The 13,637-nt window shown below is 37.0% G+C and overlaps 1 protein-coding gene across 7 annotated transcripts in view; it reads left to right on the forward strand.

Moving 5' to 3' along the window:
- Positions 1–13,637, forward strand: part of QKI (QKI, KH domain containing RNA binding) — a 281,160-nt gene that overhangs the window by 260,391 nt on the left and 7,132 nt on the right. For 2 of the 7 annotated variants that reach the window (XR_009455620.1, XR_001371952.3), the window contains 3 exons: positions 7,969–8,056; positions 9,917–10,213; positions 12,163–13,000. Coding sequence is in view for 5 of the 7 variants with exons in the window: in XM_014596742.3 (XP_014452228.1) it covers positions 7,969–8,056; positions 9,917–10,213; positions 12,926–13,000 (460 nt within the window). In the remaining 2 variants the exon portion in view is untranslated. The remainder of the gene's footprint in view (positions 1–7,968; positions 8,057–9,916; positions 10,214–12,162; positions 13,001–13,637) is intronic. The other 5 variants (XM_014596742.3, XM_019479724.2, XM_014596744.3 and 2 more) reach the window with 3 other exon arrangements.

Below are 13,637 nucleotides of genomic sequence, written 5' to 3' on the forward strand. Positions count from 1 at the left end.
TGAAGGACTATTTGCTGGTTTCCTGAGACTAGTGGGATATGTGGAGTGAGCCTGCTGCAGTTGGTTGGGGAAAAAGTGAGCAAGTCTGTGGCCTCACTTTATGTAACTGCTTATCCCTACTGCTTCCGGCTGCCACTCTTTCTTCCCACCTGCTCCTTCCTTACCATGATCCTGGAGGAGTGGCAAGAAGAAAGAAGACTCTTGGTCTTCTTGGTAGATGCCACGCTGCATGAGCTGCATATGGTAGACCATGATCCTGGAGGAGTGGCAGGAAGAAAGAAGACTCTTGGTTGTCTTAGTAGATGCCACGCTACATGAGCTGCATATGGTAGAAAGACAAAGCTTTAGGCAATGCCTGCAGCCTGCCCAATGCTCAGCTGGATGCAGCAGAATCCAGCTGAAATCCAGCAATGTGACAAGGCTGCATGAGTATAGTACAAGATTAATGACACCAGGAAGCCTTGTCTGTCAATCAAATACAGTGCCATCACCTAAATAAGATTTGCTTGTATACCTGTAAACATGTGTAAGGTTGGTATTTTATGTCTCCGTGGATATTTATAAAATTCAGAATTTTTCTTATTGATGTAAGTCAAAATCTTTTCCCTGCTCTAACAAAAGCATTGCACAACACATTTTAAGGAATTTAAGGCCAAAAATTAATCAGTTTTACATTGTAATAAGTACCTCAGCTTTATTTTGGATTTATAAATAAAATATATTATGGCCTTGATGTTTTTCATTGTGGTTTACAAATAACATTACAAGATATACCTCAACATTGTAAACACATGGTAAAGTCATGCAGGAAGGTTAAAAGATTAGTTAATATTAACAGTATTTTGGTCTGAAATTTTAGTTCTCTGTCTCGAGCTCTTCCTTACTTCACATCTCCTGAATTATTAGATCATTTGTTCTTATGCCTTGTGACTTCATAACACAAATAAAAATATCCTACACCATGAATACAGTTTAATGATTGACATAGGGCATCCAGGGTAAAATACTTTTGGTTTTATTTATTACAGGGTCTAAAATAATAATGATACTTCAGCTCATATGGTGGTTTAGTTTGAAACCCACACAGTTTAATAAGATAAAAGGCAGTTACTTGATCCCTTTCTCTACAACCTTCACACAAAAGGTTGACTCTTGATTTGGCAGATTCACTTGGTAGATGCAATGTTGCATGAAACAGAAACAGATAATCCACTTCTTCCAGCAACCTGCATAGGATATATTTAAAAATAAATATAAGTTGAAAGTGCTTACATTAATGGTCTGAGAGACCACACATTTAATAGAGAAGGTGGTGCATTTTTAAGGCTTCTCTATTTCAATACATTTTTTCAGTCCACTGAAATTAATAATTCTTTGGTAACTCTCTATGGAGGGATGTGCCTTTGTGTGTGTACTGTGTACATACATTAATTTCTGTAGAACACTTGTTTGTCACAACAAAATTAAGCACCACTTTCAGACATGTCCCCAATGTTATCTGGTTTTTAACACCCAGTTCTGAGATTACAAAGTCAAAATGATAAATTTTCCCTGAAATATATGGTTTAGTGATATTTAGTACTTTTCTTCCTTAGTTTTATGAATATTTCTTTAAAATATTATAAAAATCCTCTGGCTCTTGTGGACATTTATATTTTAACATTGAATAGGAAAAGGGAATGTCACAAGTCCATTAAACTTCTTCTTTCAGGTTGTATAATTTTCTCCAAAAAAATTGCAGCTGGTTCTCATTGCTGGTATCTGCATGCAAGTAGATTTTTGTAAATTTAAACAAAAATCTTGAGTTCGGCAAGCATAAAAAATAAAAGTTCATTGAGGGGAAACATGGTAAAGATATGTACAATAAAATGACATAGAGAAGGTAGTTCAGACATGGCCAGTGTAGACGTTCTTATAGAATGAAGAGGAGTGATCAATTAAAACTGAATAATAGAAAATTTTCTAAAATAAGTAGATAATGCAGTCAATTGCTATCCTTTGGAATTCACCACAATAAAATTATAATTGAGGCAAGGACAACCTCAGAGGTATCTGAGTGCCTTACACCCATTAGTTTCAAGGGGAGATGTATGCCTGCATAGTTCTGAAGATACCCTATGAGGTTACTAGACTTCAAGAAAAGATTGGGCATTGGTAAGGATAACGAGAATACCAAAATTGATGCAGTTGGGATTTGGAAAAGAATGCAACTGTCTTGTAAGGTATAAAAGTCTTTAAGACATTAACTTCTAACTAATGGATGTTAGAAAAATACTTGCACTGGGAGGTGGGTTATTTGTTTAAGAGTTTTTTGTATCTTCTGACATGATGCAATGATTTTTATTTGGAAATCTCTTTATTTTTGGGAAGGTTCCCAAGGCCTCTCTTCTCTTTCTCTGCTGAATCTCCAAAGTAGTAATTCTCAATGAGGGTGCTGTGACCTAGTTTCAGGAATGCCACAGAGTACCATGCAATGACCACACTGTTAAGTGTACAAGCTAGATAAACCTGAGGATTTCCAGTAAGCATCTCTAGAGTTCAAAGCGTTCTGACCTGTTGTGGCCTTTCTGGCTAGGGACAGACGTTGCACATAAATTGGTATAAGACATCAGAAACTAGTTCAAATCTGTAACACAACAGAAATTCAGTGCACAGAAACTGCTTTCAAAATGGCTGAAACTGGTTTGAGATAAACCTGGATTGATGTAGTGTCAGACTTAACTGATTTAAGTTAAATAGTTCTATTGGACTTCTGTCCCAGATCCCCTCCAGATTCAAGTTAACTCAGTCCCCCAGCATCCCAACATGCTTTGCATCTCTCCCCCTTCACCGCCTGCAAAATCTGCAAAATTTTCCCACCATTTCCCATCAGATTAGCTCTGTAGAGTAACAGTAGAAGCCCTAGTGTAGATGGGCTGCTATCTATTGCTGACATTTTAAACCATGTGCCTATTAGGCCCGCTCTGATAAGAGTTAAATAATGCATTACTTAAAATGACACCCCACCTCCATCAGCACTACTACAATTGCAGCTGAATTACAGTATCACTCGGAAATATTTTGCAAAATGTAGGCAAGGCTTGTAAGTATTTTTTTTTTTCTACCTACAACGTATCTTATTAAGAATTCTTATCTGTGCCCCTTCAGCCTTTTATGTTCAGTAAGCAGTCTTGAGTGTTCCCATTAAATAATGATGTTTCAGTAGTAAAGGTACCATTTAAACTGTTTTATTACTTAATCTGCATGTTATATTGTACATGAGAGATGCAAGGGAAGCACTGAAGAATTAAGAGGATGAAAGGCTTGAGTCAGTCACTGGAGCTTAAACTAAGCAATGTAAATCTGGCATTAAGTGACCTTATTGATGTTTGCTTAAAGTAGCTTCCTCTCTGTACAAATGATGGAGCTTTGTTGTAGATACTATACAGATAGTGTGCTGCCCCTTTAGAGATTGCCTTTGTATCCCAACACAACTTCTGTTTGCTTCAACAGTGAATGCCTGCAGAAATGCCTCTAGCTAAGATAGATTGCATCAATGTGCTTCATTTGATCAGCTGTCAGCTTTGAGGAGAAAGGACAGGTCAAACAAAAGCACAGGCCCATTTCTGTATCCTACCTCACTGAACCTTGAATCTTTGGCAGCTGAAGAATAAGGTTGAATATTACTAGAGAGTAGAGGATTTGATAGCACAGGATATGTGAGTACACAGTCTCCATGGACACTTCTATATGTGCCAGTTTGAAAAGAAGTGAAAAGTGACTGTGGCAAAGTACTCATTGAACAATCAGATACAGGCTAGTAAGCAATACAGGTAGAACAGAGGACGTAACCACATGTTCTACAGGTGATAACATTGTACTGTATAATGAACAGTGCCATCTTCTGGGAAGAGCTGGAATCATGCCCTTATGATCTGCACTCAGGAAGTCTTAAGCTTTCTTTTCATGTGTTTAGTTTCTTCTAATAAACACTATAAAAATCAAAATGAGAAAAAGTTGCTAATGTGGTAATCCAAGTCCTGGAAACTGCAACAATGAAATACCATGAACAACCAAACTTATGTTCCTTAGAAGCAAAAATGTACTTAAAGTAATTTTGAAAGTTAAAGAATTGTCAGCTGCCAAGCAGTACTTCAGAGAATTAGTCTAAGACTCAACAATTATGCCTATATGTTTTAGATGCTAAGTTGCTGTATTTTTATATTTTACAAAGAGTTGATAAATCTTGTAGAAAAATGTGTTAGAGCAGGGTGTTTCAAACTTTTTATAAGTGTACCCCCAGCAGCCCCCTTTTTAATAAGTGTACCCCCAGGGGGATGGTGAGCAGCCGGGGGGGGAGGGGCAGTGGCAGCGAGTGGCCGGACATGGAGAGGGGGGCGGCAAGTGGCCGGACACAGAGTGGGGGAGAGGGTCAGCAAGCGGCCGGGCGCTGAGTGGCGGGGTGGCAAGCGGCGGCAGCGCGACATCTGTGCAGCCCTGCTCCTGTGAGGTAGTAGCACAGGTTGGCAGTGCTCCATCCCTGCCTGCCCCCACGTACCTCCTGGGACCTTTCAAAGTACCACTTGTCAGAGATTCAAATGACAGTAGATTTGTTGCTTAAGTTACTTTATCTCCTCCTCTCTTGCCCCCATTCCAAAACTTTCTCTGCTTTGGATATATGCCTGCTATCCTGTGAACTGTTAGAAAGGTTTTCCCTATGCTTCGGAAGTATTCAAAACCTAGGATCATGGAATTTGGCCATTGGATCGAATTTTCTTGAATATAAAGTTTGTCACTTTCACATCCACATTTAGTAAAAGTCAGGTCAGCTTCCTAAACTGTTTTTGGAAGAAATTCAGTTCCTGGTAATAATGAATGCTTCTGGGTGCTGACAGACATTGTGGGAGAGGGGGGGCAGGGACTGTCTTTATTAGAAGTATCAGTGCCTTACTTCAACCCAGCTCTACAGTGTCTGTATAGATAGGGTGCTTCAATGCAGCTTTTGGCACTTTTATCTAAAGCTGATTTAATCTGTGATTGGATAAAAGCATCAAAAAAGGCCCACTAAAGCACCTGATCTCTGTGGATGTTGGGAAAGCTGGATACAGCTAATGTGCTACCTCTGCTGGGTGTGCACTAGGCTCGGCGTGGGAGTACGCCCAGTTTAAATAAAGTGCCATTTTCTTGGGGTTTTTCCCCCCATGTCTGGAAGCAATCTCTGTATCTAGCCTTTTGCATGTCATTGATAGTAATGCTACATATGGCTTCAAGGAGAAGCCAGAATCTTGTTGAAATTCCAGATGTTTACTGAAATGGAAAGTGAAAATGTAGGTCAGTACTAAAAAAAAAAACCCCAAAAATATTTAATATCTCTATTGCTAAAACAGAAGAGAAAAATTGAACTTAAACAGCATCCAAAACAATAAGGGAGGTTACACTGTTATCATAAGCAGTGGGTGGAAGGCATGTATTCTGACCAGGTTACCAAGAGAGAGACAATATCTAGTTTTTGGAAGAAGACATCTTTTGCTTCTTACCTCTTAGCATGTTTGGAAACTGAGAGTGCGGTTTCAAGGAAGTTATAACTAGTAGCTTCTATTCCACAAGTGTGATTTTAATTAATATGAAAACTAAAAATCTTGGCTGGATCCATACTTAATTGTACAATTAATTTGTTCTTTAAATGGTCATTGAAACAGTAGAATCAACATAGAATGTTAGCTGATAATTACAGTATAATGAAAAAAATCTGTATATTCCTTTAGTTTGTTTGGAAGGTTTTTACCAGTAACACATTTTATATGGTGATATAATAGAAATATTTGAATCATATTACTGGTAAAATTTCTAGTATATGCAAATTACACACGTAGGGCAGATGGGCTAAAGCAGGGGTGTCAAAGTTACATCATGCCCCTGCCTGGATCCAACCCAGGACAAGAGGAAACAGCAGCAGCAGCTCCAGCTCTGATGCAGCATGCAGTGGAGGCAACTGTAACTCCAACCTAGGGCATATAGTAGTAGCTCTGACTCCCTTGCATGCCCCATGCCCTGGTGTTAGCTCCAGCTTCAGCATGGGATATGCAGTGGATGCCAGTAAGGTAGGGCTGCAGCAGTAACAATGCAAAGTGGCCAGAAGGTGATCAAGCCTTTGTCAGCACTAGCCTACCCTCCTGCTTTGATCATCATGTCCACCAGGACATGAGGACCATTGATTCTGTGGCAGGCCATGTCCCCCAACTTCTGCTGGCCTCCTGCTAGCCCAGCAGCCCATATAGAGTGACTCTGCAGGTTGGATCCAGCCTGTGGACCATATGCTTGCCACTCCTGGGCTGAAAGTAAGAATTTTTTACATGCTTGTCTTTGCTTAGGTATTTTTTCTCAACTTTAAAAAAAATTACTATCAATTTGGACGGCTAATTTTGGTCATTTTAAAAAGGTCTATTTAAATGCCCATAACCCCCAGTAAATGAAAATCTTTATCAAAATGTCTGGAAAAATATATTTGTACTTACAGATAAGACGGAACAAGGGAAGAAAATACCAAACATCAGTTTATGGAATTGAGGGAGAAGGGCTATCTACAGAGCCTGTAGACAAGCAGCAGAGTAATAAAAGAGCTATTCAATGGTTTTAGAGGGTTGGAGAGTTAAACTCTAAATCAAATTAGTAAGGTAAATGGTGTAAACTGAGCTGTACCGTAATAGGAAGATATGTATAGCAGTTGTAATTTATGTCATTTAACTTATGCCATGTTTAGTATTCAACAGATCTGGAAAAATGAACAAACTTAAACTGATTAGTTTAGGTACTTTAACCTGCTTTTTTAGGATGCAGTCTTGCCCACTGAGAGTTGGGTTAGATGATGGATTACTGTCTGAAATCAGTAAAATATGTCCCATTTACTTCAGTGGGATTACTTGTTTACTTAACTTTAAATTGGAAGAAGGTGGTGCTGATTTTATTGTACACCTGTCCTCTCCTTCCCCCCCCCCCCCCCGCCTCCTCCCGCCGGTGCATGTAAATTCTGTTGGTTTGGGATTTTTGAGGTGTGCAAGAAGAAGGCCAGTATTATCAATCTGCCATTTACTTTTCTTTTATGGCCAGCTTATGTCAAGGTTTATCATTGCAAATTCCATACAACTTGACACCACTTTATTTTGAGCTTGGTTTATTTGGTTGAAAAGTTTAAAACTTTATATTTGTGCATAATCGTTGTCTGTCAGTAGTTTAGCTTTAATAGTCAGAATTGCTGCTTAAAGTAGTTCTTCCAATGTAGTTATCAGTATCTGGTAGAGCAGGGGTTGTCAACCTGTGGTATGCATACCTTTGGGGGTACATGGGAGGGCCCTAGGGGATACATGGAGGCAGGGATGGAGCAACACCGCTTCCCAGGGGTGGGCAAGGTCAGTGGCACCCCCCTGCAGGCCACGCATGTGCTGCCTGATGGCCAGATGTAGGGGGGGCTTCCCCCATGCCACCGCTTCCCACCACCCTGTGCTGTTGCCACGCCACTCATTTTTTAGTAAGTGTACCTCAGCTCTGAGTCTGGCTGCGTGCCACCCCTTGCCCCCCCCCCCCCCCCTCCCCCAGCCGTCAGGGGTACACTTACTAAAAACATCCGACCGCCGGTGGTACACTTACTAAAAATGGTTGAAAACCCCTGTGATAGAGTATACCACATTCAAATGAATCTTAGTTATTTAAAACATGTTGCCTGCCAATTTAAAATTATTTTAGCTTATTTTTCTTTCATTTTCCTTCGTATGTTGATCTTCCAGTACTATAATGGTTGCTAGCTGTCTTACAATTTGTATCTCACTAGATTTAAAGAAGTTAATGTTCCTGTAGTGTTTATGGCCAATACAAAGAAATGTTTGCATCTGGTAAAACTTGAAGGAACGTGGAGAATATTCCTTTCAAATCATTTGCACCAGTTTGGTTGATGATAAAATATTGGTGTAACTTTTTTTTCTGCTTTTTATTCAGGCAGAGGGAGAAGACAGCCTTAAAAAGATGCAGCTGATGGAACTTGCAATTCTGAATGGCACCTACAGAGACGCCAACATCAAATCACGTAAGCATTACAGGATTCTGGGGGCCAGTGTGAGAACAGTCTCCTTAAGCTTTGTTTCCGAGTCCTCCTTTTGGTGATTGCACAGTAGGAAATGTTTTGGAGACTGGAAGACAGTGTAAGTGTAGAACTAGCATTACAGTTGTTAGTACTGTTGTAAATCCAAGATATTCTGGCACCATTTTTTTCTGTCAGGGTGTTTGGGTTGAACTATTTTTAATTTTAATCAGAGTTCAGCCCTTAAAGCATTTTTTTCCATATTTTGCAATACAGGGAAGCCATGATATTCCTTTTACTTTTGTTTTTAGGCCTTATTATGTGTGTTAAAAATAGACTCCTTTTTATTTTATAATATTAGTAATAAATATGAGACTATTACAAATGTTCACAATTATGTGAATAAAATTTTCTATATTATATTCCATCCTGTCATCCTCCTTGCATGTTCCCCCATGATACATTTTCCCAATGATTCATCAACTGATTTTACATACGAGTTCACAGAGATCAGTGATGTGATGAGCGTTTTTGTAGTTGTTCTTCCATGTAGGTTGGTGTGAGCATGCCGCATGTATGCACAGTTTTACTCTTGATGCTGGATGATGTGCACTTAGTAATCAGAATATTTTATATGCCTACTATCTGTTATAAACTCTTTTCTCCAGTTTTTAAGCTAAACCTTGCTAATAAAAATGAAAATTTTGAAATAATTTCGAAATAAATCTTTACTACAGCTGATACAGATGTCAAATGTATGTACAAGTTAAGTCAACCTTTTCACTAAAGACCTATTGATATTTGCAAAAAATATCTTCTACATGTGTATCATTTCAATTTACAGTGAACAGTGGGTATGTGTAAAACAAAAACAGTAGAGATTTGCTCTTAAATGCAGTTAGGTTTAGCAGTTTTATCAGACCTCATTTAAAGGTACTAGAAGTGACATTAAGAGAAAAATTAAAAAATGGATATGTGCACTTTCTTTCTGCGTTAGGTTTAGCTCACATAGTATCAGAAAATTATAGTCTTTGTTGATGCAGACTAAACTAAGCTGGGTTTAGGTGCATGCAGGCACTGAAATAATTATGACCCTACCACACACAAAGATGGTACTGAATTTTTCTACACTGGCTTTTTAGTATGGCATTTACTTAAAATAGGCTAGTGTCTCTTTATAAAATACCCTTTTTCTTAACTAAGTGAAACCATAGTGTCATTCATAAGGTATAGTGTAAAAAGAAAGCAAGACAAATCTTTTTGTTCTTAAGAATGAAGGAAATCACCTGTTGGTTTGAATTTTCATCACAAAACTGTAAGAGGAAGATGTACAATTTCTAGGTTGCCCTTAACCCCACTGCTCCTGGAAATTGAATTTTTATATATTTTAAACAGAATTTTAAAATATATAAAAGTATTATGAAACTTTCATCTCAGATGATAGCTCTGCATAACTGAGTATCTGTGGACTCCTATAGTTGCACTACATTTTAGACTTCATATGTGATTTACAGCAGTGTTCATTCTCCTTGTATCTCCTGCATGCATCTCAGTCTCATGCAGTCTTAAAAGCACAGGTGAAGAAGCGTGTTCTTAAAAGAGCTTTTGTGCTATGTAACCTGTTTGAGAAATCTACTTCACTGTTTTACAATGGCTTTTTTATTTTGCATGTTCATACTTAATCACACTGGAAAATGGAAAGCTGTTTGCATTTGAATGGTGTGCTTTGGCACTGTGTGATCAGCGCATGTACTAATGATTTCCTTTTATTTTTCTTCTTTCCTACTTTTCCCCTTTTTTCCCATTCTTTCCACGTTTTGTACTGCTTTCTCCATACTTCCTTCTAAATTTCTTTGCTTACTGTAGCAGCCCTTGCCTTTTCTCTTGCAGCGACAGCCCAGGCTCCACGGATTATTACTGGGCCTGCGCCTGTTCTCCCACCAGCTGCCCTGCGTACTCCTACGCCAGCTGGCCCTACCATAATGCCTTTGATCAGACAAATACAGACCGCTGTCATGCCAAACGGAACTCCTCACCCAACTGCTGCAATAGTTCCTCCAGGACCTGAAGCTGGCTTAATTTACACACCATATGAGTATCCCTACACACTGGCACCAGCTACATCGATTCTTGAGTATCCTATTGAACCTAGTGGTGTATTAGGTAAGTCTATGGAGATGTTTCACTGAATTATAATTTTTTTTCAGACCACTATTCATATCCATCTTTTATCATGGTCATATGAGAAGTGGGAGTCATTAAAACATTGTTTTTAAGGAGAGACTTCTGACCATATTTTGGTTTTATTTCATGTACATTATAAATTGCTCTGGAAAAAATAGACTAAGCAAAACTTTTTAATTGTCCTAGCATTAGTTGGATTGCTAAATCAATTTATCGTAAAATCAATACTTATTTTGGAATGCTTGTAAATTTTATGGTAAAAAAAATAATTTGAAAAGGTTATTTTTTGTAGCACTAGCCAATGACATTTTAGACAAGGTAAAAACAAATAGAAATTGAGATTTATAGTTAACATAAATGTGTGTGTTGCCCCAGCCATATCTTAACTGTTAAATTCAGTTCCATTAATACTTAAAAAGGTTCATTTTTTTTAATCTTGCACAAGCTTTTGTGGTATCAGGCAAATAAATATTGGAGAACATCAAAGGTATTGTTTCAGGTATGGTACAGACCTAATAAATTCCTACAGGTTCAGCAACAGATGAATCGGTCTTTTAAACAGAAAACAATAGTTTCAATAAATGTATAGAGAACTACAAGTCAGAACCAAAAGAATGATGCAGTTAGATGGAAATATTACTGATGGTTATTTTTTTATAGAACGGACTGAAATGTCAGTTGTTCCTAATATTTTCGTCTGTTAACTTGCTGGAAGAAGGCTACAGTACAGCAGCAGTTAGTATGCAGTTAATCTGTCAATATGAAACAAACTCCCATTCCCTACTCTTCAGTCCAAAATTTGAATAATCTTTTTTTTCTTTAGTTCTTTTTCTGAATTGTATGTGACCTTGATGCTGCATGACACTGTTGATTTATGGGCCTTTGATCTTTAAAGTTTGTTCAGCAGCAGTTATTGATTTACACAAATTCTAAAAGTCTCTGATGAACATTGGACACTAAGATTCAGAGTCAATACCTTGTTGAAAGAAACACAAAAATCCAATGCACAATTAAGTGAAGACTGCATGTTTCATGTGTTATCTGTGTGTGTGCACCTTTACATTTTTCTTTTTGTATTATAGAAAGGAAATATCTTGATCTATAACTTTAAATGATGACTCGTTCTAACATAACGTCAAAATTATATAACAGATTTGCTCATGACCAAGATATAGCTATTGTCTATTATCTTAAATAGCCAAAATATTTGATGCCCTGTCATATTTTATCTTTTTTGTATTTTTATTTTTATTTATAATCTCTCCTGCAAACCATGGATACCCTTTTTCCATCCACAAGTCTTCTCTGCTAGTACCTACATCATCTGTCAAAGTAAAATTTCAGTATTCAGAATCAATACCTTTGTAGGCACCCGCTGCTGTTCAGTGGCAGGTCTGTGCCCAACTTGGTAGCAAATAATAATAAAAACAAACAATGCTTTATTTTATAGTAATCGTTTAATATGATGCAGAAAAATCTTATTAATTTCAGGCACAGTGTTTGGAGGGGTGGGAGAGAGGAAGGTATAGGAAGAGAATTGCACAAAAATGGCTTTTGAATCTATTACTATTAGATATTTAAGGCACAAAATAGCATACACTAAGGCTCAGTGCCTTATATATAAGGCTTCTTCATTTTTCACCTTTATTACTATTAAAAACAACCTACTTAATATAGAGTTATTGATCATAATATATGCCTTTTCATTAGAGAAATTAAATTCAAAGAACTTTAGATTGTTGGTGGAAGTAAAAATAACTTGAGTTATGCACACACATAAATAATACACTTGCTTAGGTTTATTTTATGATTAACTTTAGATACCTTCAAAAATGACAAAGAGATGTGTGTGGTGGCAATAATGGGAATATTGTTATTAGAGTAAAATCTTAGCAACTAATCTTTAATTCCCTTCCTTTTATCTTTAGGTATGGCTTTCCCAACGAAAGGCTAAGAATTCAAGAATGGTCTTAACTGAACTCTCATCAGATCTGAATTTAACAAATGCTTAGTTTCAGCAGCCTTGAAAAAAGCTTAGCCTAGCAGTCAGTGACTTACTTGCACTTTTTTTGCACATAGATATAAAATAATTAGTGCTATTAATTTGGTTTAGTCTCTATTATTACAAAGTAACTGTAATTTATGAGTGTATAGTAGTATACTGACTGCTAAGTGTTCTATACTGTTTGCTTTACTAATCACCTAATTCATTGCAGTTCATACTTATTGACTTAAAGTTTAAAACACAATCTGTAGGCTTGAAGAATTGCTTTAAAACTTTTTATGGTAGAAACTGGAAGTGGTCTTAAGGGTAGCAAAAAATTGTCAGTATTAAAAATGGCATTATTTAAAGTAGTCCTGCTGCAAGAAAGGCACTTCAGTGAATATGTGACTAGTAAAGCCTAAATGTGCTTGGGTCTAATAGATTTCATGAAATACTGTAATTTTGGGGATTGTAAATGAATGGATTAAACAGGTTAAGGCCAGGATGTTTGAATTAAATGCAATATTAATCTGCACAGATAAACTTCATAAAAAGGTTAAAATTTGAAACTACTGTGCCTTAACTTGTTGCTTTCTTAATGAATTTTTGTAGTAAATGATCATGTAAAACCATTTTGATAAACCTGCTGTTAATGTTTTTCTTTGAATGTTTTCTAACTTTTGTCTTGGTAATTGCAATTTAACTAGGTGCGGTGGCTACTAAAGTTCGAAGGCACGATATGCGTGTCCATCCTTACCAAAGGATTGTGACCGCAGACCGAGGTTAGTTTAGTTCTGCAGTTCTTGTCTATAAGAAATTCTGTGAGTGTACATGAAATTTGCAACACCACAGCTGGTTAACCAAATACCATATTTTGACCTATTCATTGATGTTTTTTCTCAAAAATCTAAATAGTGACAATGTTATAGCTCTGGGAATGCTTGCAATTTTAAAGACATTTTGTTAAACTACTTTAGCTTTCCCACCTATTAAAAAAACAAAACTTCGTGATATATTTAATATGAAATGCTATAACTGATTCCAATTATAAGAAGTTTATAAATAAGATTCAGCTTCATCAGGAAGCATTAAGTTTAGTGCTTTATTAGTTAATTTGTTTTCCCTCCAAACTTGCTCTTTTAATTGGTGTGGAAATATCAGATTGGTGTTGCAAAATAAAATGAATGGATGGGTGCTTAATGAGAAAGAAGTAAAGAAATAAATGCCTCCTGTCTGTGTCTGGAGAAATCTGAAGATTTAGATTCCTTTTTTCTAATAAACTGTTTGAGCCACTGTACTGTACAACTAAAGAAGATGCATGTTCTCAAATATCTAATTTAATTCAGCAAAGTAAGGACTGTGAAGTAATACTTCAAAAGTTGGTTGAATTTGTAAAGCCAGTTCTTTTAGGGTTTTTTT

This window comes from Alligator mississippiensis, chromosome 1, assembly GCF_030867095.1.
Source record: "Alligator mississippiensis isolate rAllMis1 chromosome 1, rAllMis1, whole genome shotgun sequence".
Classification (NCBI taxonomy): domain Eukaryota; kingdom Metazoa; phylum Chordata; order Crocodylia; family Alligatoridae; genus Alligator; species Alligator mississippiensis.